This window comes from Delphinus delphis, chromosome 7, assembly GCF_949987515.2.
Source record: "Delphinus delphis chromosome 7, mDelDel1.2, whole genome shotgun sequence".
Classification (NCBI taxonomy): domain Eukaryota; kingdom Metazoa; phylum Chordata; class Mammalia; order Artiodactyla; family Delphinidae; genus Delphinus; species Delphinus delphis.
This window is the reverse complement of record NC_082689.1, coordinates 26,735,293-26,763,145: the sequence shown is the minus strand read 5'-3', so window position 1 is coordinate 26,763,145 and position 27,853 is coordinate 26,735,293. Positions and strand designations below refer to the sequence as shown.

Sequence of the window (27,853 nt, the reverse complement as noted above, 5' to 3'; positions counted from 1 at the left end):
CAAATACTGTTTGATATCACTTATATGTGCAATCTAAAAAATAAAACAACAAAATTTGATGGTCAATTACACTGAGGCCCAACCTCATTATATTTGGGAACAATTAAATTAAAACAGTAATAATATTTCACTCTTATTACACTGCAAAAGTTAAGAGACCAAAAAATTCAAAAAGTTCACAAGGATGTGGAAAACCAGGAGCTCTCACGCACTGCCAGTGGGAATATTGATTACCCAATCACATAAGTGGTATAGGAAAGCATATACAGCCATGCCTAAGATCAAGTATTTCCACTTTTAGGCATATACCCAAGAAAAGCTCTCCATAGGTTCACCAAAAAACACATGAAAGACAGTCACTGATGTATTGTTTTTACTGGCATAAAGACTGAAACAATGTACATGTCTATTAATAGAAAATAGGAGAAGAGATAAACATCCATTGTATTTATAAAATTCCATTCCATTCGTACAATTAAATGCCATACAGGAAGTATAAATATGTATAAAAATTATGCTGAGCGAAAACAAGCAAGTTGCAAAAGAGTTTGTAGTATAAATATAACTTATATAGAATTTAAAGGCATGAAAAACAAATTTTATTTATAGATACAGATAAATACCTATGGACCAATAAATATTCATAAAAATAGTACCTATCAATATATGTTGGAGTCAGGGAGGAGGAGAAGACAAGATGGCTGAGTAGAACAATCTGAGCTCACCCCTTCTTATGGAAACACCAAAATCACAATTAACTGCTGAACAACCACTGACAAAAAAATGCTGGAACCTATCAAAAAAGATACCCGACACCCAAAGACAAAGAAGAAGGCACAAGGAGACAGTAGGAAGGGAGCAATCATGATAAAATCAAATCCCATACACACCAGGTGGGCTACCCACAAATAGGAAAATAATTATACCACTGAAGTTCTCCCACAGGAGTGAAAGTTCTGAGTCCCACATCTAGCTCCCCAGCCTAGCGGTCTGGCAATGGGAGGAGGATCCCCCAGAGAATCTGGCTTTGAATGCCAGCAGGGTTTGATCATAGAAATGCCACAGGACTGGGGGAAACAGAAACTCTACTCTTGGAGGGTGCACACAGGGCCTCAAGCACACTAGGACCCAGGGGAAAAAAGCAGTGACTTCATAAGAGACTGGGCCAGACTTACCTGCTAGTATTGGAGGGTCTCCTGCAGAGGTGGGGGGCAGCTGTGGCTCACTGCAGTGATAAGGATGCTGGCGGCAGCAGTTTTGGGGAGTACTCATTGGCACGAGCCCTTCTGGAGGCCACAATTTTCTCACCAAGACCAGGACCCACCCAACAGCCTGGAACCTCCAGTTCTGGGATGCCTCAGACCAAACAACCAACAGGAGGGGAACACAGCTCCACCCATCAGCAGACAGGATGTTTAAAGTTTTCCTGGGTAAACAGCTGCCCAATAAACACAGCCCCTGACACAGCCCTGCCCACCAGAGGGACAAGACCCAGCTCCACCCACCAGTGGGCAGCTACCAGTCTCTCCCATCAGGAAGCCTACACAAGCTTCTTAGACAGCCTCATCCACCAGGGGGCAGGCAGCAGAAGCAAGAACTACAAACCTGCAGCCTGAAGAATGGAAACCGCAATCACAGAAAGTTACACAAAATGTGACGGCAGAGGATTATGTCTCAGATGAAGGAACAACATAAAACCCCAGAGAAAACAACTGAATGAAGTGGAGATAAGCAACCTTCTGGAAAAAAAGTCCAGAATAATGATAATGAAGACGATCCAGGATCTTGGAAAAAGGATGGAGGCAAGGATCGAGAAGATACAAGAAATGTTTAACAAAGACCTAGAAGAACTAAAGAACAAACAAACAGAGATGAACAATACAATAAATGACATGAAAAATACACTAGAAGGAATCAATAGCAGAATAACTGAGATGGAAGAGCAGGTAAGTGAACTGGAAGACAGAATGGTGGAAATCACAGCTGCAGAACAGAATAAAGAAAAAAAGAGTGAAAAGAAAAGAGGACTTCCCTAACATGGGAAAGGAAAGCGTCACCCAAGTCCAGGAAGCACAGAGAGTCCCAAGGAGGAAAATGCTGATACACATAATAATCAAACTGACAAAAATTAAAGACAAAGAAAAAATATTAAAAGCAACAAGGGAAAAGCAACAAATAACTTACAAGGAAACTCCCATAAGGTTATCAGCTGATTTCTCAGCAGAAACTCTGCAGGCCAGAAGGGAGTAGAATGATATATTTAAAGTGATGAAGGGAAGAACCTACAACCAAGAATACTCTACCCAGCAAGGCTCTCATTCAGATTCAGTGGAGAAATCAAAAACTTTACAGATAAGCAAAAGCTAAGAGAATTCAGCACCACCAGATCAGCTTTGCAACAAATGCTAAAGGAATTTCTCTAAGTGGAAAAGAAAAGGCTGCAACTAGGAACAAGAAAATTACGAATGGAAAAGCTCACTGATAAAGGCAAACATACAGTAAAGGTGGGAAATTACCTGCACACAAATCAAAACCAGCAACTGTAAGAGGAGAGCACAAATGCAGGATATTGGAAATGCATTTGAAATTAAAAGACCAGCAAGTTAAAACAATCTTGTTTATATACAGATTGCTATATCAAAATCTCATGGGAATTGCAAACTGAAAATCTACAATAGATACACTCAGAAAAAAGAAAAACGAATCCAAACACAACACTAAAGTCAGTCATTAAATCACAAGAGAAGAGAAAAAAAGTTGAAGGGAAGGAAAAACACCTACAAAAACAAATCCAAAACAACAAAATGGCAATAAGAACAAACATAAACTTCACGGAACAGCATGGAGGTTTCTTAAAAAACTAAAAATAGAACTACTATATGATCCAGCAATCGCACTCCTGGGCATATATCTGGAGAAAACCATAATCCAAAAGTACACATGCACCCCAGTGTTCATTGCAGCACTGTTTACAATGGTCAAGACATGGAAGCAACCAAAATGTCCACCAACAGAGCAATGGATAAAGATGTGGAACATATATATGATGGAATATTACTCAGCCATTAAAAAGAATGAAATAATGCCATTTGCAGCAACATAGATGGACTTGGAGATTACCATACTAAGTGAAGTGAGTCAGACAGAGAAAGACAAATATCCTACGATATCGCTTATATGAGGAATCTAAAAAAAAAAAAAAGATACAAATAAACCTATTTACCAAACAGAAACAGACTTAGAGAGCAAACTTATGGTTACCAGGGGGGAAGGGGGAGGGGGAGGAATAGATTGGGAGTTTGGGAATGACATGTACACACTGCTATATTTAAAATATATAACCAACAAGGACCTACTGTATAGCACAGGGAACTCTACTTAATACTCTATAATAACCTAAACGGGAAATGAATTTGAAAAAGAATAGATACATGTATATATATAACTGAATCACTTTGTTATACACCTGAAACTAACACAGCATTGTTAGTCAACTTTACACCAATATAAAATTAAAATCTTTTAAAATATGTTGGTATCAGTGGCATAGGGAAAGGGAATGGGATCAGGAAGGATTATACAAGTACTTCAATTGTAAGGTAATGCTTTATTATTCTAAAAACAAAACCCAAATTAATAAAAATTTAATATTTGATAAATTTGAGGGTGGGTACACAGGTATTCATTATATTGCTTTCTAGAACATTTTTATGTGTTTATAATTTTTCTTAAAACAACAAAAAACTCTAAAGAGATTCCAATAAGATACACTCAGAATTTCTCACATATGTTAAAATAAATTCCAACAAAGTAGAGGTTTATAAAAAATGTTTATCATTTCTATTAACTGAAATCCAATAAAGAAATTCTTAACTGCTCAATATGATAAAATGTTTGTGATAAGTTACAAAAATAGTTTCAACTTACAGAATTAATATATCAGAAATCTTAACATTAACTACATTTTTATAAAGCCTAATAACAATTATTTTGTGTGGAGAGATGAGAAGAAACTAAAACTAACAATATTTTTTTAAATAGAAGAGCACACACGATACCTTGGAGGCACGAATCTGCCTGTGAACATCCGTTAGTTGTTGGATTTTGTATTCTAGCTCTGAAATCTGGGCTTGAAGCCACGTCCAACGGCTGCCAACTCTTGCTCTGTCTACAAGCCACTTCCATTCAGTACTACAGTTACTGTGAACAAGACAAACACAGTTAGTCAAAGCACAAAGACAATCAAGTTTTCACAGAGATTGCTTAATAGCTTCCTTGACTCCTGTCATACAATCCCAAATTACTTTATAAAACATCTAATTATATGAAAGAAGAATGGTATATCAACTTCTCAAAGATTTGATTTCCTTATCTTTCTATCCCACAAACACCTGTTTTTATTCAATATTGTGTACCCAGTAGTAGGATAATCTCCTTGCTATTTAATACTTTATTAATGGTCAAGGGCTGAAACAGAAGTAGGCCAGCAAAGGAAAAGAAACAAGAATGACAATACTAACACCATGTAAAAACTGTTACATGAGCCTTTTATATGTAAGTAGATGTCAAGTATAAGACAAGTCATTTGAACTGTGCTAGATCTAAATCCATGTAACAAACCATAGAGTACTCAATTTTACTAAATGTAATTTTCATTTGCTAGAACAGGAATCAATTTTTTAATGTCAAAAATTATCAAAAATATGAATGCTCTGCTACATTTCAATAAACATATCAAATATATAAATCCTGAGATGTTTATTAAGATAAACAGCTTGTTAAAAACTTTATTCCTAGGATTCACAGCTCAGAGATGAGAAAGAATTTATATACAGGCTTTCTTTCATGCACATTTGAAAATAAGGGTTGAACCTTAATTAGCTCCTCTATCTTTTGGCAAGGGCACTGCTCTAATCCACAGTTTGTGAGATTACAAATTAATTACCTTAAGAAAATATTTCAACCACTCCAACTAGAAAACAATCAGAGTGAGGGGGGGAGGAGAGGGAGAGAGAGACAGACACACACACACACACACAGAGAGAGAGAGAGAGAGAGAGAGAGAGAGAGAGAGACAGAGAGACAGAGAGACAGAGAGAGAGACAGAGAGAGAGTTTGTGTGTGTGTGGTGTTTGGGATAATTAATTAGGAGCTTCATACTGCCAAGGAAGAAACTGAAGAAGGCCTAACAGAAGAAATTGAAAGTACAACTGAAGGGAAGTAACTACTTAATGGCAAAACACAAACTTCATGAAAAACTTGTCTAAAAATTGCATTTATTGTCAAAACTCATAGAATGCACAACGCTGAAAGTGAACCCTACCTAATGTAAACTATGGACTTTGAGTGATAATGATGTGTCACTGTAGGTTTATAGATTGTTACAAATTCACTACCTTTGTGCAGTATGTTGATAGTGGGGGAAGTAATATCTGTGTAGGGACAGGGGACATATAGGAACTCTGTATTTTCCACTCAATTTTGTTGTAAACCTAAAACTGCTCTAAAAAATAAACTTTATTAATTTTTACACATTTAACCATAATGAAATATCTTTCATATAAACTTTAGCCAAAGAAAACATTTATGCTGAGATCATTTGTCGTCAGAGAAACAGAATTATTGTAACTCTACTACACAGAATTTATTCATTATAACAGATTTTATGTCAATGTTCTCAAAAGGCTTTTTTTTTTTTCAGATTCTAATTACCTACAATGTGACTGCAGAGACTGCCATATAAATTAGGACTTCTCTTGGTATTATTATTCAGTTTATAGTTATTATTGTGATTTTGTAAATGTGACACTATTTTAAATCACATTTTCATAACTATGGACAAAATTTAAAATGCCTATTCAAAATACACTATTCACAGTTATAACAATACTAACTGCCAATCATGAAATTAATGAAGAAGGCAAGGACCATATCATGCAGTAGTTGCACAGGTGAGGGCAAAGTGTTGGATTTTATGCAAAAAGGAAGTTATTGGCGAGATAGTAACAAAATTTTTTTTTTCCAAGCACTCTAGCTACTAGGTAAAGAAAGCATTGTAGTGGAACATAAGAGTAAATAAGGAAACCAATTAGGATGCAACTATAATAACCTAAATGTGGTACAGATAATTGTGATCTCTAAATATTTCATGTGCTATCCTACATTTCCCAGCCTTCACTGCACTTAAGTTGGAGCCATGTGACTAGCTCTGACCAACAGGCTGTGAGCAAAAGTGATAAAGTCATTTCTAGTCCATCTGACCAACTTCAAAGCCACTGTGCAGATATTATAGCTACAAGATGGAAGAGGATCACAGCTCAAACCACACTGGACTTTACGTAAGCCACAGTAAACCTTTGCTGTGCAAAATTACTGAGATTAGAGGTTAATGTGTTACTCTAGAGCTTACTGTGACTAAAACAATGAATAAAAGATGAAAATGGCCTGGACTGGAAATGGGGTGGGAGATAAAGAGATGAAGATAAGAGGATGGACTCAAGGTTGATTTTAAAGTAGATAGGACTTGAAGAAGTATGATGTGGAAGTAAGCATGCAGAAATCAAAGATGACCTTAAACATTGTTTCATTAAATTTTGCCCCAGTCAGAAAATTTCCCTATAACATGCCACTTTGCTGGGTTGTCAAACTGATTATTAGCTCATGGAAATAGAGAAAAATAAAAGTTTATGGAGTTAATGTTATTGTACTTCTAGTACAAATACTGATACTGAAACTAAATTTACAAAAATCATTTTTATGTTCATATGTGACATTAAATTATCCTAACATAGAAAAAGTAGTAATATCAGATTTAATTTAAGTAAACTAAATAATACTGGGGCTTTGTAATAAGTGAAATGAATTTTCTGTAAAGGATACCTTATTCTACATTTTAACAGGAGTAAAATCTGTTTGCTATGCTTATAAATGGTAACCAATCTTTTCCATCAAAAATGTTCTCTTGCTTGAAAAAATGTCTTTCTAAAAACTAACTATGGTTGTAAACATGTTACAGATAAGTATATGGCTCATTCAAAGGAGATCGACACCTGTTGTACCTCAAACACAAAACGTTTTATGTAAACAATTTATATAACCAATGATGTAATGGCTTATATCTTAGAGTGTAACCAATCAGAACACAGCTGATGCAACAACAAACTAATAAGAATGTGAGGCAAACCCAGAATGTCTAGACTCCTCAGTTAGCATATAAGCCTGGCCTGCCAGGCCACTAAGATTTACTCCCTACATCTCTCTGCAGTGTGTTGAACTGATCAAAGACCAACACATGCCCTGATCTGCACTGGAAATAGGAGCCCCTACTTCTAGTGAAGATCAGGGCAAATACATCCATGAGTGGATACCACCTGGGCAGTGAGACTAGTCAGTCCTCAGAAAGGCAGCACATGCCTTCAATCCTCATCCTTACTTGTTTGCAGTCACAACTTAACTTACTGACGGAAATAAGTACAGGCTGTTTAAACCAAGTGGTTTTCAGCACAATTTCTCTTCGTACTAACTTCTGGTCAACATCATGAATCTACATCACTGTCTTGTTGTTGTTTTGTTTGTGTTGTTCTCTCTACATCACTGTTTTAACCTTGAAGTGTAGTTTGTTCCTCAGAATAAGATAGAACTTTCTAATATTACACCTTAAGTTACCAAAACTTAAAGAAAAACTTGTATAATTTTGCCTTTAATAGAGTTTGTTAGCTTAGTAATAAAAATGAATTAACTATGATTTAAAAAATAAGATCCAACTGTAAAAAATTATAATTCCAAGAAAAATAAGTTTTATCCTGGGGAAAATTACATTAAATTAGGCCAAACTTCTCCACTGGTGTTTGCTCACCTAGGAAGAGCTTAGTCTTCCCTGGAATTTGATTCCTTTAGACCAGGGGATAGCAAATTTTTCTGTAAGGAGGCAGACAGGAAATATTTGTTTTGTGGCCACAGCGTCTCTTTAATAACTACTCAACTCTCCTGTTATAGCATGAGAGCAGTCATAAATGAATGGGTGTAATGATGTTTCAATAAAACTTTGTCTACAAAAACAGACAATAGGCCAGATTTGGTCCATGGGCCATAGTTTTCCAATTCCTGATGTGGAACATGTTTTCATATGCTTCCCAAGGGATTATGACTTCCTTTAATGAAGTGTCTTTTTAAATCTTTTGCTCATATTTAATTGGCTACCTTCCTGTTCATATAAGACTGTCAGACTGTATGTATTGGAAATACTTATAGCTCCCAATCTGTAGCTGGCCTTTCATTTTCCTAAAGGTGTCTTTTGAGCAGCAAAAGATTCTAATTTTGATGAAGCCCAATTTTTCAAACCTCCCTTTTATAGATAGTTCTTTTTATGTGCTAAGAAATATTTGCTTAACATGAATTCATAGATTTATTCATGTTTCTAAAATATCAAAAAGTTTTAGTGTTTTTACTTTTAGATCTATAATCCAATTCAAGTCAAGCTCTGTGTATTGGTCCAGGTAAGGGTCCAGATTCATTATTTTCTATAGGATATCTAGTTCCTGAACCATTTGTTGAAAAGATTCTATAATCCTTTAATAGAAAAAAAAACCAAAACTATCCTTGAATAGATAAAAGACTATCTATATGAATACTACATGTTGTATATACACTTACATACACACAGAGAGCACTTAGGATATCTGTCTATCATCTATCTACCTACCTATGTCAACACCATGACCCAATACGACACTATTATTGTAGTTTAGAGTAATTCTTAAAATCCAGTAAATTCTTCAACTTTGTTATTTCTCAATATTGTTTTGACAATTCTAAATTTGAGAATCAGCTTGTCAATCTCTTAAAAAAAAAGAGCAGCATTTTGATAAGGATTTCATTGCATCCATGGATCTATTGGTTGAGAATTAACACAACACTGAATCTCCTAATCAATGTATAAGGTATTATTTCTCTGTGTATTTATGTACTGGTAATTTCTCTCAGCTATGTTTTATAGAGTTTAAAAAATTTATCTCTATGTATTTCATGTTTATGGAACCTAGTATATAGCATTCATAAATTGTTTGGATGATAGTATATAAAAATACAGTTGATTTTTATGTGGTGACCTTATATACTTTGACCTTGTTAAATTCACTTAGGAGTTTTAGTATCTTCCTCATAGCAAAGTCCTTAGGATTTTCTATGTATATTATCATGTCAACTGCAAATAAAGCAGTTTGATTTATTTTTAATCTGGATTCCTTTTATTATTTTTCTTATCTTACTGCACTGGCTATGAATTCCAGTATAACATTAATTATAAGCTGTGTGAATGGACATCCTTACCTTCTTCCTAATCTTACAGAGAAAGCATTCAGTCTTTCATTGTTAAATATAATGTTAGCTGTATACTTTTTATAAATGTCCTTCATCAGATTGAAGAAGTTTCTGTCTATTCTGGGTTTGTCGTGAATTTTTATCATGAGTAGGTTCGAATTTTGTCAAATAGATTTTTGGTATCTCTGGAAATTATCATATGCTGTTTCTCCTTTTTTCTTTGATTGGTTTTAAATGTTAAAATCAACCTTGCTTTCTGGCATAAACCCCTTTGGTCATGATGCATTTTGTAATATGTTTTGCTAGATTCTGTTTGCTATTTCATTAGGGATATTTTGCATCTACAGTCAAAAGAGATATTGATCTATTTTCCTGTAATGTCTTTATCTGATTTTAAAATCAAGCTAATGCTGACCTCATAAAATGAGTCAAGAAGTGTTCCCTCCTCTATTTTTTGAAGGAGTTTCTATAAGATTGTAATTGTTTACTACTTAAGTTTCAATAAAATTAATCAGTGAAGCCATCTTGGCTTGGAGTTTCCTATAAGGAGTTTTTAATTATTAATTTATCTAATTGACATAAGGTTTTTCAAGTTTTCTATTTCTTCTTCTGTCAGTTTTGGTAATTTGTGTCTTTCAAGCACTTAGTCCATCTAAGCTATTGAACTTACTGGCATGAAATTGCTCATACTATTCCCTGATTATTCTATTAATGCCTATAATATCTACAGTGATGCTTTTCTTCCCTGTTATTGGTAATTTTTTTCCTGATCGATCTAGCTGGATATTTATCAACTTAATCTTTTCAAAGAACCAGCTTTGGTTTCACTGATTTTTCTCTGTTGCTTTTGTGTTTTATATTCATCGATTTCACTTTTTATCAGTTTTTCCTTCTTGCTTTGGATTTAAGTTGCTCATTTTTTGCAGCTTCTTAAGAGGGAGGCTTATGCCATAAACTTTACACCTTCCTTCTTTTCTAATATAAGCATTTATAACCATACATTTTCATGTAAGCATTGCATCCCACAAAATTTGATATGCTGTATTTTCATTATCATTCCATTAAGAACACTTTATAGATTCTCTTGTGATTTATTCTTTGATCTAAGCATTACTTGGAAATGTAGAGTTTAATTTCCATATATTTTTAGACATAAATATTTGCCATTTCCTACTACTTCTTCTTTCCATAGTGCAGAACTGAATTTTCACTCAGTATTATTTTCTTTCAGCCTGAAGATCATTTTAAGATTTCTTATAATATAGGTATACTGACAGGAAATTTTCTCACTTTGCTTATTTGGAAATATTATTTTGCTTTTGTTTTTAAAAATAATTTTAGGTTAATTTTTTTTTCCTTTCAGCTCTTTAAATATATCATTCCACTGTTTTCTAGTTTGCTTACCTTCTGATGATAAGTCAGCAGTCATTTTTTTTCTTTGCTCCCCTATATAAAAATTTTTCTTCCTCCTCTTAATGCTTTTAAGATTTTTTTCTGTATCACTAGAACTTGGTGATTTGACTACAATACACCATGGTGTGGTTTTGTTTGTAATCCTGCTTGTGATTTATTGGGATTCTTAGATCTGTAGTTTTATGATTTTTCCTTTTAAGTCCTTGAGCATACTTACTATATTTGAGATATTTTAAAGTCTTTGCCAACTAATCTCATCTCTGTCATTCCTGTCTTTTTCTATTGATGATTTTTCTCCTCCTTTGTATGTCTAGTAGTTTGTGTGTATGTATACATATATGTATGTATGTATGTAAACACACACACATTTATTATGGACACTATGAATATGATATTGTTGAATTTCTGGATTTTATGGTCTTCCTTTAAAGAGTGATAAATTTTGTTTCAATAGGTTATTAAATTACTTAATGTTCAACTTCATTCTTTTCAGATTCCTTCTAAGATTTGTTAGAGCACGTATAGAGTAGCCATTAGTCATCAAGTCAGACTCAGCCTTACTCTTTGAGGTGTGACCAATCTGGGGTCTCTACTGAATACTCTAGATGTTCAACAAAGTCTCTCCACTCTGCTTATTCAGAACTCAAACATCTCTTAACCTTGTATGAGCATTGGAAGTTGTTCAGATTACATTGCCTAATAACTTTTTGTGTGCCCTTATGGAGTTTCACCTACACACACAGAGCTTAGTATTTAACAAAGGTCTCAAGGCGACATGAAGATTTATGATGCTCTTTCTTTGCATACATAGGTCCCTACTCTTTAGTATTCTGATCTAACGAATGCAGCTATCTCACCCTCTCCCAATCTAATCTTTATTTCAATCAAGCAGGACCATTGTGCTCTACTTGGCTTTCCTCTCCCTGCACCAGATATCTGAAAGTGCCTCCAGGCAGAAAACCAGGGCAATCACAGGGCTCACTTCATCTGTTTCTCTTTTCTCAGAAATCACTGAACCTCTGACCTCTGCTGCCATTTTCTGAAAATAATGACTGTTTCATATATTTTTGTCTAGATATTTACAGCCAAAGAGAAAGAACAGCACCAGTGACTCCACTCCATTATGGTTAGAAATCAAAGAACTTTTATATGTGTTTGTGTGTGTGTGTGATATCTCTAAAATGTTTCTATTTTGTTTCAAATATTTCCTATTCAAAATTTCACTGCCTTTAAAAAAAAAACTACAGTTGCAGTTTAAGACCAGAATCTTAACAACAACAACAACAACAAAAATTGAAAGTGCTTCATGGATTCCTTTTTTGGGTGTTCCTGGACTATTTCATGAAAGCAGAGTTGTTTATCCATCTTATATCACACATCTATCTACCTTTCAACTGTTCTATAAGAAAAACAGTTAATTTATGTTTGAGCCACTATAGTTTTAAGTCTCTTTTTTACAACTTAGCCTTTATGTTAAATGTTATAGAAGTTCTTAGGAACAACAGAGTGGGTTATAAGATAAATCCAAAGCATTTCTATTAACTTAGAGGTAGGACAGAAAGCAGATAGGAAAGAGACATATGTTGGTGATCCTTTCTATACTACACTATACTATATATACTATACTAGCAAAATATGACCATTTAAAAGAGAAACCAAGTGCCTACCAAGACTATAGTTCTAGCAGAAGCAGCTAGAAAAAGTCATAATGTTGTAATGAATTGACTACTACTTGTTGTTTTAAGCCTGATAAATGAATGAATTTAGGCAAGAATTAGTTCATTTACAAGCAGAGAAAAAAAAGAATACAACTCTGCTTAGGAAGGCTCTCTGACTATAGCCTACTTCTAACTTAATGGATAATCCAATAATACAGGGTACCTTGAAGGAATAGAAAAGCCAGTTGCTTCTCTACAGCTAACACAAAAAAATGTATTCCAACAATTTCTCTTAAGAGTTCTAAGCCACATAACGAGAGCCTGCCTAGGAGCAAAAGTCAGATTAACCCCTACCCAAATGTACTGTTTCAGGTGGCCACAAGGTATCAGTTATTAAGTTAAGGGAGAGTTGGATGCTCTGAGGAAAATAACTAGTAAAGTAACTAGTTTGTAGGCTTAGCAATTATGAGCAAGTGAGATCTTTGGTACTGGTATTTTCACATATAGCTGACTGGAGGCAAACAGAATTGAAACCTACATTTTTGAGGCAACTCTATTAGCAAAAAATACCGCAAGTCTAGCATGCTCTACCCAGGGAGCCCAAGTTTGCACTGACAGAACACAGGGTGAGAATCCAGGGCAGCCTCAAATAAGGGTATGTTCTCCAACACCCATTTCCGATTAAGGAATAATTCCTAAAAAAGCAAAGTCAGGGACTATGGAAAACAAAGGACAAAGGAACTTCTCTCAGAAAGCAGAATTAGGATCCTATCAAGACCTTACTCTACTTCCAAAGCAAGAAGTTTTATTAATTATTGTAAGGACCAGAAACTTTCATGTGTATCCCATCCTTCTCTCTTTCCAGTAGGAGTTTTATTGTAGCTTTCCTGTCCCTACTTCAACATACATACAAGAAACAAGGTAAAAGCATTAGAAAAGTTGTCTCTGGGTTTATAGGTTACCGCATATAAGGAACCACATCTGGAACCGAAAGAGAGGACTTTTACTCCACCTGTTGAATGTGGCTTTGAGTCACAATCTTAATATATTGTGCAATTCTGCCTAGAAATCTGGCAAAACCCAATTTGTCATCTAACTAAACTGAAATTTTTTGTATTAGTTTAAAGAATTTATACATTAGATTGGCATATTTGGTCTTGCTCTCCTACCATCTATCACCCCCTTCCCTTCAAAGAAAGGAAGAGAGAAAGAAAAAATGGAGAGGCTGGGGAATATTTATACATTCTATCAATACCACTCCCCCCTTTCTCTTGTATGAAAAGAATTTTGAAAGTTAATAGTCTGTTAAATTGTCTTACCTGTATTTTTAAAATCCTCACATAACATCAAAATTAACAATTAGGGACATACAAATAAAGGAAATAAATGATTTCTAAACTAATCAAAATATATTTGCTAAAAAACAGTGTGAAGTCATGCACATCATCAGTTCAACAAGCACTGTGTGTATGTGTGTGTGTGTGTGTACATGCATGTGTTTATATGTGTGCATGACTCTTTTGTTCAGGAAGCCAGGACATGTTATAGTGCTTCCAAACTATACACTGCATAAAGGCCTGGCTGAAAGGGCAAGCAGGACTAATTCAGCAAGAGTTTTGTACTCCAAGCTCTGCAATTAAAAATCTAAACCTACTCAGAGGAAGGAGCATTTTTTTCTACTGCACACAAAAGGGCTTGGGATAGCCCTGCCAGCCACTATGATGAGCATTGGAGTGAGAGGACTCAAAATCTATGGAATTAAGGACTATGGAGTCCTAACAAAACAATAACAAGCCGTATAAAAATATGAGTACAGTTGAGTTTCTACTGGCATTTGTATTAAGAGTAAGTCAGTCCATCCTTTAAAGCTTCATTTCCTGGAGCTCGTTTTTTCCTTTGATGTGGGTCCTTGAAGACATTCACTTCTAATAGAGACCAGTTTAATAAAAATTAAAAATATCATCTGGTGATAGTTCCTTTGTATTAAAAAGAAATTGATAAAGGCTATCTTTACAACTTCTTCAACAAAACTTGCAACTTCCTCAGATCTTTTAATATAGTAGAATATACAGCAATTTTTTGTTAAAATTGTTAAGGTGCCAATAAACCAGCACCTTATTGTATTATAGGTTACTTTTACAGAATATTCAGCATTTTTCTTATACTACTAACGCTTTCTCTTTAGTTGTGAAAAAGCTTGCCCCTGATCTTTCCAAAACAATAACAGGTTTGAACTTGTTTAGGGGAAAAGAATCCAAGCCGAATTCCACATATTATTGGCATCATTCCCCTGTATGCCAAATGTTAAAAGAAAACAATTTTCCTTCTCTGAAAAATTAAGTCAGAAACTTAGATATACATAAAGAGAAGAAGTACACTGGAGAATAACTAAGGGTAAAATAAGTTCTATTTTTCTTATTCTTAATGGATCTAACAGATAATGGATTTGTTTGTTCAAAATAACAATGGCAACAATGTAACCAATTAGGTATGCACATGTGTGTGTGCTTATAAATGCCTACATATGCTTATATGTATAAATGCAATGAACGACAGGAGTGATACAAGGGACAAAGACAACAGGATTTTTTGTTATTATAAGGTACTTGCAGTAACTGGGAAGAGTTATAGTATTATTTGAAAGTAAAGGTGGATTAGCTATAAAAATACATTGCAAACTTTAGGGTAACAACTAAAAAAAATAAATAAGAAGTATAACTGATATGCTAAGACAGGAAAGAAAGTAGAATTATATAAAATGTTCAATTAAAATTGCAAAACGCAAAAAACTACAAAAGCCAGAAAATATATGGAAGACAAAAATGGGAGAAAAGAACATGAGCAACAAATAGAAAACAGTGACAAATATGGTAGATATTAAGCTACTACATCAATAATCATTTTAAACATCAATGGTCTAAATACACTCATTAAAAGACAAAGATTGTCAGAGTGGATCAAAACACAAGACCCAACTAAATGTTGTCTACAAGAAACCCACTTTAAATATAAAGACACATATAGGTTAAAAGTAAGAGGGCAAAGTAGAAGGACCTTAAGCTTATCTCCTGAGATAAGAGAACACCAAAATCACAACATGAGAACACCAAAATCACAACAATCTGCAGAACAACCACCCTCTACAACTAAAGACATAAAGACGGAAACACAACAAGACTTATAGGAGGGGCAGACTCGTGATATCATCAAATCCCATACCACTGGTGGGTGACCCACAAACTGGAGAATAACTATATTACAGAGGTTCTCCCACAGGAGAGTTCTGAGCCCCATGTGAGTCCCCCCTATCTAGGGGCCTGGCACCAGGAAGAGGAGCCCCCAGAGCATTTAGTTTTGAAGGCCAGTGGGCTTGATTGCAGGAGCTCCACAGGCTTGGGGGGAATAAAGACTCTTAAAGGGCACACACAAAAGCTCACACACACCAGGACTAAGGGAAAAAGCAGTAATTTGATGGGACCCTGGGCCAGACCTACCTGTTGGTTTTGGAGGGTCTCCTGGGGAGGTAAGGGGTGGCTGTGGCCCACTCCAGGGTCATAGACACTGGTGGTGGATATATCATGGAGCATTCATCAGCAAGTGAGCTCTCTAGGAGGCTGGCATTTTGGCACCAAGACCTGACCCCACCCAACAGCCTGCAGGCTCCAGTGCTGGGATGCCTCAGACCAAACAACAAACTGGGTGGGAACACAGCCCCACCAATCAGCAGTCAGGCTACCTAAAGATTTCCTAAGCTCACAGCCACATCTAGGTATGCCCCTAAATACAGCCCTGCCCACCAGAGGACCAAAACCCAGCTCCACCCAAATGCAGGCCAGACACTAGCCTGGGACCAGCTGGCTCCTGGACCTTGGGTGTCGAGAGGGAAGTGCACTCCTGGGATGCATAGAATGTTTCCTATAGAGGGCCTCTTCTCCACGGTCAAGAAATGTAACCAACCTACCACATACATAAAAATACAAATAGCAATTTACACAAAATTAGGTGACAGAGTAATATGTTTCAGACAAAGGAATAAGATTAAACCACAAAAGAAGAAAAAAGTGACATGGAAATAGGCAGTCTCCCTGAGAAAGAGTTGACAGTAATGATCATAAATATGATCAAAGAACTTGGGAGGAGAATGGATGCATAGAGCAAGAAATTAGAAGTTTTTAACAAAGAGTTAGAAAATATAAAGAACGAAACAGAATTGTAAAATACAGGACTTCCCTGGTGGTCCAGTGGTTAAGACTGTGTGCTCCCAATGCAGAGGGCATGGGTTCAACCCCTGGTCAGGGAATGAAGATTCCCACATGCTGCACAGTGTGGCCACAAAAAAACAAACAACAACAACAAAACTGAAGAATAACTGAAATGAAAAATACACTAGAAGGAATCAAGAGTAGACTAAATGAGGCAGAAGGACAGATCAGTGAGATGGAAGACAGAGTAGTGGAAATCACTGCTGTTGAATAGAAATAAAAAAGAATGGAAAGAAATGAGGACAGTTTAAGAGACCTCTGAGACAACATGAAGCATGCTAATATTTGCATTATAGGGATCCTAGAAGGTGAAGAGAAAGAGAACGGGCCTCAGAAACTATTTGAAGAGATAATAGCTGTAAATTTCCCTATCCTGGGGATGGAAACAATCACCCAAGTCTAGGAAGTGCAGCGTCCCATGCAGAATTAACCCAGAGGAATACACCACAACACATTGTAATCAAAATGACAAAAATTAAAGATAAAGAGAGGATATTAAAAGCAACAAGGGAAAAGCAACAAATAACACACAAGGGAATTCCAATAAGGCTATCAGCTGATTTTTCAGCAGAAACTCTGCAGGCCAGAAGGGAGTGATATACTTAAAGTGATGAAAGAGAAAAACCTACAACCAAAAATACTCTACCCAACAAGACTCTCATTCAGATTTGATGGAGAAATCAAAAGGTTTACAAACAATCAAAAGCTAGAAGAATTCAGGACCATCAAACCAACTTTACAGCAAATGCTAAAGGAACTTCTCATGGCAAAAAAGAAAAGGTCACAACTAGAAACAAGAAAATTACAAACTGGAAAAGCTCACTGGTAAAGACCAACATAGAATAAAGGTAGGAAATAATCCATGCACAAAGCTAGTAGGGAAGTTAAAAGACAAAAGTAGTAAAATTATTTGTATCCACAATAAGCAGTTAAGGGATACACAAAACAATTAGATGTAAAATATATCAAAAACAATAATCATAAAGGGAGAACAGCACAAATGCAGGGTATCTAAAATGTGTTTGAAATTAAGAGATCAGCAACTTAAAACAAGCACATAAAAATATACACTCTGTGGGCTTCCCTGGTGGCACAGTGGTTGAGAGTCCACCTGCTGATGCAGGGGACACGGGTTCATGCCCCGGTCCGGGAAGATCCCACATGTCACAGAGTAGCTGGGCCCGTGAGCCATGGCCGCTAAGCCTGTGTGTCCGGAGCTGTGATCCGCAATGGGAGAGGCCACAACAGTGAGAGGCCTGCGTACCGCAAAAAAAAAAAAAAAAAAAAAAAAAATATATATATATATATATACACACTCCTATACAAAAACCTCATGATAACCACAAAACAAAATCTATAACAGATATACTCGCAAAAAAGAAAAAGGAATCCAAACATAACACTAAAGACAATCATCAAATCACAAGAAAAGAGAGTAAAAGAAGAAAGGGGGGGAAAAGACCTATAAAAACAAATCCAAAACAATTAACAAAATGGGAATAGGAACATACACATTATTAATTACCTTAAATGTAAATGGACTAAATGCTCCAACCAAAAGATACAGACTGGCTGAATGGATACAAAAACAAGGCCCATATATTTGCTGCCTACAAGAGACTCACTTCAGATCTAGAGACACATACATAATGAAAGTGAGGGCATGGGAAAAGGTATTCCATGCAACTGGAAATCAAGGGAAAGCCAGAGTAGCAATACTTATGTCATAAAAAGTTGACTTTAAAATAAAGACTGTCACAAGACAAAGAAGGACACTACATAATGATCAAAGGATCAATCCAAGAAGAAGATATAACAATTGGAAATATATATATGCACCCAACATAAGAGCACCTCAATAGATAAGGTAAATGTTAACAGACATAAAAGGAGAAATTGATAGTAACACATTAATAGTGTGGTGACAGTAACACCCCACTTACATCAATGGACAGATCATCCACACAGAAACTCAAAAAGGAAAGTCAAGCCTTAAATGACCCATTAAGACCAGATGGACTTAATTGATATTTATAGAGCATTCCATCTGAAAGCAGCAGAATATACATTCTTTTCAAGTGCACATTCTCCAGGACAAATAACACCCTGGGCCACAAAGCAAGCCTTGGTAAATTTAAGAAAACTGAAATCATATCAAACATCTTTTTGGACCACAACACTATGAGGCTAGTAATCAACTACAAGAAAAAAAACAACTGCAAAAAACACAAACACATGGAGGCTAAACAATATGTTTAACTAAACAATCAATGGATCATTGAAGAAATCAAAGAGGAAATCAAAAAATACTTAGAGACAAATGAAAATACGACAATCTAAAACCTATGGGATGCAGCAAAAGCAGTTCTAAGAGGGTAGTTTATAGCAATACAACTGTACCTCAGGAAACAAGAAAAATCTCAAATAAACAACCTAATCTTATGCCTAAAGCAACCAGAGAAAGAAGAACAAAACGCAAAATTAGTAGAACAAATCATAAGGATCAGAGCAGAAATAAATGAAATAGATACTAAAATAAAAAACAGAAAAGATCAATGAACCTAAAAGCTGTTTCTTTGAAAAGATAAACAAAATTGATAAACTGTTAACCAGACTCATCAGGAAAAAAAGAGAGAGGGTCCAAATTAATAAAATCAGAAATGAAAAAAGAACAAGTTACAACTGACACCACAGAAATAGATCAGATCATAAGATACTACAATAAACAACTATACACTAATAAAATGGACAACCTAGAAGAAATGGATAAATTCTTAGAAAGGTACAATCTCCCAAGACTGAACCAGAAAGACACAGAAAATATGAACAGCCCAACTACCAGTAACGAAATTGAATCAGTAATTAAAAACTCCCAGCAAGCAAAAGTCCAGGAACAGATGGCTTCACAGGTGAATTCTACCAAATATTTAGAGAAGACTTAACATCTATCATTCTCAAACTATTCCTGAAATGCAAAGGAAGGAACACTTCCAAACTCACTCTATCACCCTGGGCCACTATCACCCTGACATTAAACCTAGACAAAGATATCAAAAAAAAAGAAAATTATAGGCCAATATCACTGATAAAAATAGATGAAAAATCCTCAGCAAAATACTAGCAAACCGAATCCAACAATACATTAAAAGGATCACACACCATAATCCAGTGGGATCCCAGTGATGCAAGGATTTTTCAGTATCTGCAAATAACTGAATCTGATATACCACATTAACAAATTGAAGCATAAGAACCATATGATCATTTCAATAGATGCAGAAAAAGTTTTTGACAAAATTCAACATTTATGATAAAAACTCTTCAGTAACCAGGCAAAGAGGTAGCTGACCTCAACATAAGAAAGGCCATATATGACAAACCCACAGCTAATATCATACTCAATGATGAAAAACTGAAAGCATTTCCTCTAAGATCAGGAACAAGACTAGACTGCCCACTCTCACCACTTGTATTTAACATAGTTTTGGAAGTCCTAGCCACAGTAATCAGAGAAGAAAAAGAAATGAAAGGAATCCAAATTGGAAAGGAAGAAATAAAACTGTCGCTGTTTGCAGATGACATGATGCTATACACAGAAAATTCTAAAGACACTACCAGAAAACTACTAGAGCTCATCAATGAATCTGGTAAAGCTGCAGGATACAAAATTAATATACAGAAATCTGTTGCATTTTTATACTCTAAAAGAGAAAGTAAGGAAACAACCATAATACTCTGATGAAAGAAATTGAAGATGACACAAACAGATGGAAAGATATACCATGTTCTTGGATTGGAAGAATCAATACTGTTAAAATGACCATACTACCCAAGACAATCTACAGATTCAATGCAATCCTTAGCAAATTACCAACGGCACTTTTCACAGAACTAGAGCAAAAAAACTTAGAAATTTGTATGGAAACACAAAGACCCCAAATAGCCAAAACTGTCTTGAGAAAGAAGAATGGAGCTGAAGGAACCAGGCACCCTGACTTCAGACTAAACTACAAAGCTAATCAAAATAATATAGTACTGGCACAAAAACAGACACATAGATCAATGGAACAGGATAGAAAGCACAGAAATGAACCCACACACTTGTGGTCAATTAATCGATAACAAAGGAGGCAAAAATATACAATGGAGAAAAGACAGTCCCTTCAATAAGTGATGCTGGGAAAACTGGACAGCTACACGTAAAAGAATGAAATCAGAAAATTCTCTAACACCATATACAAAAATAAACTCAAAATGGATTAAAGACCTAAATGTAAGACCAGATACTATAAAACTCTTAGAGGAAAATATAGGCAGAACACCCTTTGACATAAATCACAGCAATATATTTTTCAATCTGTCTCCTAGAGTAATGGAAATAGAAACAAAATAAACAAATGGGACCTAATGAAACTTGAAAGCTTTTGCATACCAAAGGAAACCATAAACAAAACAAAAAGACAACCTACGGGACTGGGAGAAAATATTTGCAAACAATGCTACCAACAAGGGATTAATTTCCAAAATATACGAACAGCTCATACAGCTTAATGTCAGTAAAACAAACGACCCAATCAAAAAGTAGGCAGAAGACCTAAATAGACATTTCTCCAAAGAAGACATACAGATGGCTAACAGGAACACAAAAAGATGCTCGATATCACTAATTATTATATTAATGCAAACCAAAACTACAATGAAGTATCACCTCACATCAGTCAGAATGGCCATCATTAAAAACTCTACGAATAGTAAATCCTGGAGAGGGTGTGGAGAAACAGGAACTCTCCTATAGTGTTGGTGGGAATGTAAATTGGTGCAGTCACTACGGAGAACAGTATGTAAGTTCCTTAAAAAACTAAAAATAGAGTTACCATGTGATCCTGCAATCCCACTCCTGGGCATATATCCAGAGAAAACTTTAATTTGAAAAGATATATGCACCCAGTGTTCATAGCAGCACTATTTACAATAGCCAAGACATGGAAGCAACATCAACAGATGAATGGATAAAGAAGATATGGTATATATATACACAATGGAATGTTACCCAGCCATAAAAAAAGAATAAAATAATGCCATTTGCAGCAACATGAATGGATCTAGAGATTATCATATTAAGTGAAGTAAGTCAGAAAGAGTTAAGACAAATATCATATAATATTACTTATATGTGGAATCTTAAAATATGATACAAATGAACTTATTTACAAAACAGAAATAGACTCACAGACACAGAAAACAATTTTATGGTTACCAAAAGGGAGGGGGAGAGATAAATTAGGAGTTTGGGATTAACATATATACACTACTATATACAAAATAGGTAAACAACAAGGACCTACTGTATAGCACAGGGAACTATACTCAATATCTTGTAATAACCTATAATGGAAAATAATCTAATATATACATATATATATATATATATATATATATGACTCAATCACTTTGCTGTAGACTTGAAAGTAACACAACATTGTAAATTAACTATACTTCAATTAAAAATAATAATAATTGTTTTATGTACAAGGCTAAACAGGTCCAGAGGGAGAATTGTAACCATTTATCCCACTAATAAATAACTGCTATACTATAAAAAAAAAAGAAAAAAAAAAAACTAAACTGAAGAGACAGAGAAAGTTAGGCCATGCTAGCACTAATCAAAAGAAAGTGGGAGTAGGTATGTTAATTTCAGACAGACCAAACTTCACAGCAAGAAAAGTTATCATTGATAAAGAGGGGTATTACATAATAATAAAAGGGTCAACACTTCAAGAAGATAACAATCCTTAATGTGTATGCATCTAACAAAGAGCATCAAACTATGTAAGGCAAAATTGATAGATGACTGCAAGAAGAAATAGATGAATCCACTATTATATCGGAGACTTTAACATTCCCTCTATCAGAAATGTGCAGATCCAACAGGCAGAAAATCAGTAAAGACAGAGATGACTCAACAGCACCAGGAATCAGCTGGATATAATTGACACCTATAGCCTACTTCATCCAACAACAGCAGATTACACATTTTTCTCAAGCTAACATTAAACATTCACCAAAACAGACCATATTCTGGGCCATAAAACACACTTCAACAAGTTTTAAAAAACAGAAATTATATAATGTCTGCTGTCAGGCCACAACAGAATTAAATTAGAAATCATTAACAGAATGGTTAACTGGAAAATCCCCAAATACTTGGAGATTAAACAACACACTTTTAATTAATACATGGGGTGAAGAAGAAATCTCAGTAGAAATTTTAAAATACTATGAATGAAAGGAAAATGCAAATACAAGTCTCAAAATTTGTGGGATACAGTGGAAACACTGCTTACAGGGAAAAGCCTAAGAGAAAAAACATAATTTATAGCATTAAATTCATACATTAGAAAATAAGAGAGATCTAAAAATCAACCATCTAAGCTCCACTTTAGGAAACTAGAAAAAGAAGAGCAAGTTAAATCCAAAGTAAGTAGAAGAAATAATAAAAATCTGAGCAGAAATCAATGAGACTGAAAACACGAAATCAACTGAGAAAAATCAAAAAAACCAAAAAATGGTTCTTTGAAAAGATCAGTGAAGTCAATAAGCCTTTGTCCTGGATAACCAGAATTAAAGAGAGATCACAGAAATTACCGATATCAGAAATGAAAGAGGAGACTTCACCACAGATCCTATGAACCCTAAACGGATAATCAAGGAGTAACATGAACAACTCTAAGTCCACTAATTTGATAATGTAGAGGAAATGGGCTAATTCCTTGAAAGGTACAATCTGCCAAACCTCAAACAAGAAGAAATAAACAATCTGAATAGACTTGTATCTGTTAAAGAAATTAAATCAATAATTAGTAACCTTCCAAAACAGAAAGCAGCAGGCCCAAATGGGTTCACTGATAAATTCTACCAAAAATTTAAAGAAGAAATTTTACGAATTCTCTAGAATCTCTTTCAGAAGATAGAAGGAGAGGGACTACTTCCTAACTCACCTATGAGGTCAGCATTACCCTAATACCAAAACCAGATAAAGCTATTACAAGAAAACTACAATCTCATGAAGATAGACACAAAGAACCACAAAATGTTAGCAAATTGAATTTAAAAATGTATAAAAAGACTTACATACCATAACCAAGTGGGATTTATCCTAGGTATGCAAAGCTGGTTCAACATTCAAAATCAATTAATGTGATCTATCATATCAACAGGCATCATATTATCATATCAGTATCACATCATTACATCATATCACATCAAAGAGAAAACAATCACATGACCATACCAATAGGTGCACAAATAGCATTTCACAAAGTACAACATACACAATGAAAACTCTTAGTAAACTAGAAAAAGAGGGAATTTTCTCAACCTGATAAAGATTATCTACCAAAAACTTACAGCTATATCATACTTAATTGTAAGAGAGTAGAACCTTTCCCACTAAGATCAGGAACAAGACAAGATATCCCATCATCTCTCCTTTTCAACATTGTACTGGAAATCATAGCTAAAGCAAAAAGACAAGAAAAGGAAATAAAAGATATACAAGTTTGTAAGGAAGAAATAAAACTCTGTTCACAGATGACATGATTATCTATGGGAAGAATCCAAAAGAATCATTTTTAAAAAGCCTACAACTAATAAGCAATTACAGCAAGGTTGCAGGATACAAAGTTGATATACAAAAGTCAACTGCTTTCTCATATACCAGCAGTAAAAAAGCAGAATTTGAATTAAAAGCACATTACCATCCCCCAAAATGAAATACTTAGGTATAAATCTTACAAAATATGTATAAGATCTATATGAGGAAAACAACAAAACTATGATTAAAGATATCAAAGAAGAACTAAAAAATTAGAGAGAAATTCCATGTTCATGGATAGGAAGATTCAATATTATCAGTATACCGGTTTTCCCCAACTGGATCTATAGATTCAATGCAATGCCAATCAAAATGCCAGCAAACTATTTTGTGGAAATAAACAAAATGATTCTAAAGTTTATATGGAGAGGCAAAAGACCCATGATAGCCAACACAATATTGAAGGAGAACAGCAAAGTCAGAGGATTGACACTATCCATATTCAAGACTTAGTATAAAGCTACAGTAATCAAGACAATGTGGTATTGGCAAAAGAACAGACAAATAGATTAACTGAACCAGATACAGAGCCCCCAAATAAATCCACAAAAATATGGTCAACTGGTTTTTGACAAAGATGTGAAAGCAATACAGTGGAGAAAAGGCAGTCTTTTCAATATATAGTGTTGGAAAAACTAGACATCCACATGTAAAAAAAAAAAGAATCTAGACATAGACCTTACACTCTTTCCAAGAATTAACTCAAAAATGATCATAGGGATTTCCCTGGTGGTGCAGTGGTTGAGAGTCCGCCTGCCGGTGCAGGGGACACGGGTTCATGCCCCGGTCCGGGAGGATCCCACAGGCCACGGAGCGGCTGGGCCCGTGAGCCATGGCTGCTGGGCCTGCGCATCCGGGGCCTGTGCTCCACAATGGGAGAGGCCGCAGCGTTGAGAGCCCCGCGTACCACAAAAAAAAAAGATCATAGAACTAAATGTAAAACGCAAAACTATAAAATTCCAAAAAGATAACATAGGAGAAAATCTAGGTGACCTTGCATATGGTGATGACACTTTAGACAAAACAAAGGCATGATCCATGAAAGAAATAATTGATAAGCTAGACTTCATTAAAATTAAAAACTTCTCCTCTGTAAAGACACTTGAAAGAGAATGAGAAGGCAAGCCAAAGGCTGGGAGAAAACACTTGCAAAAGATATATATAATAAACGACTATTATCTGAAATATACAAAGAACTCTTAAAACTCAACCCAATTAAAAAATAGGCAAAAGACTTGAACAGACACCTCACCAAAGAAGATATATATATATGGCAAGTAAGCATATGAAAAGATGTTCAACATCATATGTCATTTGGGAATTGCAAATTAAAACAACAATAAGATACCACTACACATCTGTTATAATAGCCAAAATCTGAAACACTGACAACACCAAATGCTGGCAAAGATGTGGAGCAATAAGAACTGTCATTCATTGTTGGCTGGAATGCAAAATAGTATAGCTACTTTGGAAGACAGTTTGGCAGTTTCTTACAAAACTAAACATACTCTTACCATATAATCCAGCAATTGGACTCCTTGGCATCTACGCAAATGAATTGAAAATGTATGTCCACACAAAAACCAGCATGCAGATATTTATAACAGCTTTATTCATAATTTCCAAAACCTAGAAGCAACCAAGACACCTTTCAACAAGTGAATGGATAAACTGTGGTTATAGGCAGACAATGGAATATTATTCAGTGCTAGAAAGAAATGAGCTATCAAGCCAGGAAAAGACAAGGGAAAAACTTAAATGCATAGTACTAAGTAAAGAAGCCAATCTGAAAAGGCTACATACTATATGATTCCAACTATATGACTTTCTGTAAAAGAAAAACTAAGGGGCTTCCCTGGTGGCACAGTGGTTGAGAGTCCACCTGCCGATGCAGGGGACATGGGTTCGTGCCCTGGTCCAGGAAGATCCCACATGCCGCAGAGCAGCTGGGCCCGTGAGCCATGGCCGCTGAGCCTGCGCGTCCGGAGCCTGTGCTCCACAACAGGAGAGGCCACAACAGTGAGAGGCCCGCGTACCACAAAAAAAAAAAAAAAGGTGATAAATACAAAACAATTTGTCAACTTGATATTATACAAGTATAAAAGTACTCATTTGCAATTTATTAATATAATGTTATTTGTCTCTTTACTCTCTGAATGTCACACTGAGCTCATACTCCTATTTATCAAATTTCTCAAAGGGAAATTCATCACCTGGTTTTTTTCTTTCTACTGGCAAAATAGGAAGTGTTTATACAGAAAACTGAGTATTCATTTCTGCAGCTCTGCAAGAAATTATTTACTTAGCTCTTTCCCATCGTTCAATCTAGAAAGAGTCACCTCACAGCTTATAATTAAACAACTCTCCCTTCTTTCTTAGTAAATATCTGATTTTGTTTAAAAGAATTTCCTTATCAAGATAGCCAATTTACATACTGAAGTAAAAACTAAAAAGAAAATTTGAATACATGGAAACTAATATGGAAAAATTAAGAGATTTTTCTCCAAACACCCAAGATGGTTGAGTGATTTGGAAGATACTGGCAGATTTCCTCAGATAAGAAAAGAAGCCATGTTTCTTCCTTTTTCTTACAACATTGAAGGATCAGAATATGTCTGTGTTAAAATCTATGAGTTTTCCCACATGCATCCTGGAAGAAAGTAACTAATCATCATTTCCCAGAGGAGAAGAAAAATAAATAAATAAAAGCTAGAACTCTAATGCCTTACCACCAGATGAGAGGTAACATAATTGTAACACAGTGTGTCAAACCCACCCACATCCCTTCACACATACCAGTTCAGCAGACACAGACCTGACTTCCAACTGCCAGCACCTGCATTTCTTTGAGGGCTTTTTGTTGGTGGTGCTTAAGCGGTCTTTGTCACTCAAGTGGCAGAACAGAACTGCCAGGGAATTAGTAAAACCAGGAATAGTCTTCACCCAGTAACTGACGGGATTTGATGTACAAATACTCCAGCTTCTTCACCTCTCAAATGGTTAACTCAGGCATGTATTTTACACTGGCTCCCCAAGTTTTCCATGGGATATTAAGCTCCAGTCTTCCACAACCATAAACTGCTTAATAAGGCACTCTTTATTGGCTATCAACTCAGTGCCTTATTAGGCATAGGTACTTTATATTTATTATTTCATCTAATCATCTCCAGAACTCTTTAAGGTAGACCAAAAAAGAGGAATCTGATTCAGTGGGTTAAGAATAACCTAACCATTGCTCAGAGTCACAGAGCAAGCCACGACTGTAACACCAGTATGTCCATAACTTGTGTTCCTTCACCAAAGAGACAGAACATGGAGGGGGGAGTTTCCATTCATATTATAAGGATTATATCTCAAACCTACAAAAAATATAAAGTCCTCCTGTTTTGCTTTGCAAAGTAAATTGACTTTTTAGAAAAGTGCCTAATGCACATTAGTCTTTCAGCCACAAGTTATCTTTAAAGTGTATCAGTAATGTCATTATAAATTAATCTACTGTCTACATATAAATATATATTTTAATAACTGGTAATGGCTAATGTGAG

General features: G+C 35.3%; 1 protein-coding gene across 6 annotated transcripts in view; it reads right to left on the bottom strand.

The window, feature by feature from the left end:
• The window catches only part of KANSL1L (KAT8 regulatory NSL complex subunit 1 like), a 145,850-nt gene that overhangs the window by 97,123 nt on the left and 20,874 nt on the right, over window positions 1–27,853 (bottom strand). For all 6 annotated transcript variants that reach the window (XM_060016171.1, XM_060016173.1, XM_060016175.1 and 3 more), the window contains one exon: window positions 4,059–4,200. In XM_060016171.1, the coding sequence (XP_059872154.1) occupies window positions 4,059–4,200 (142 nt within the window). The remainder of the gene's footprint in view (window positions 1–4,058; window positions 4,201–27,853) is intronic.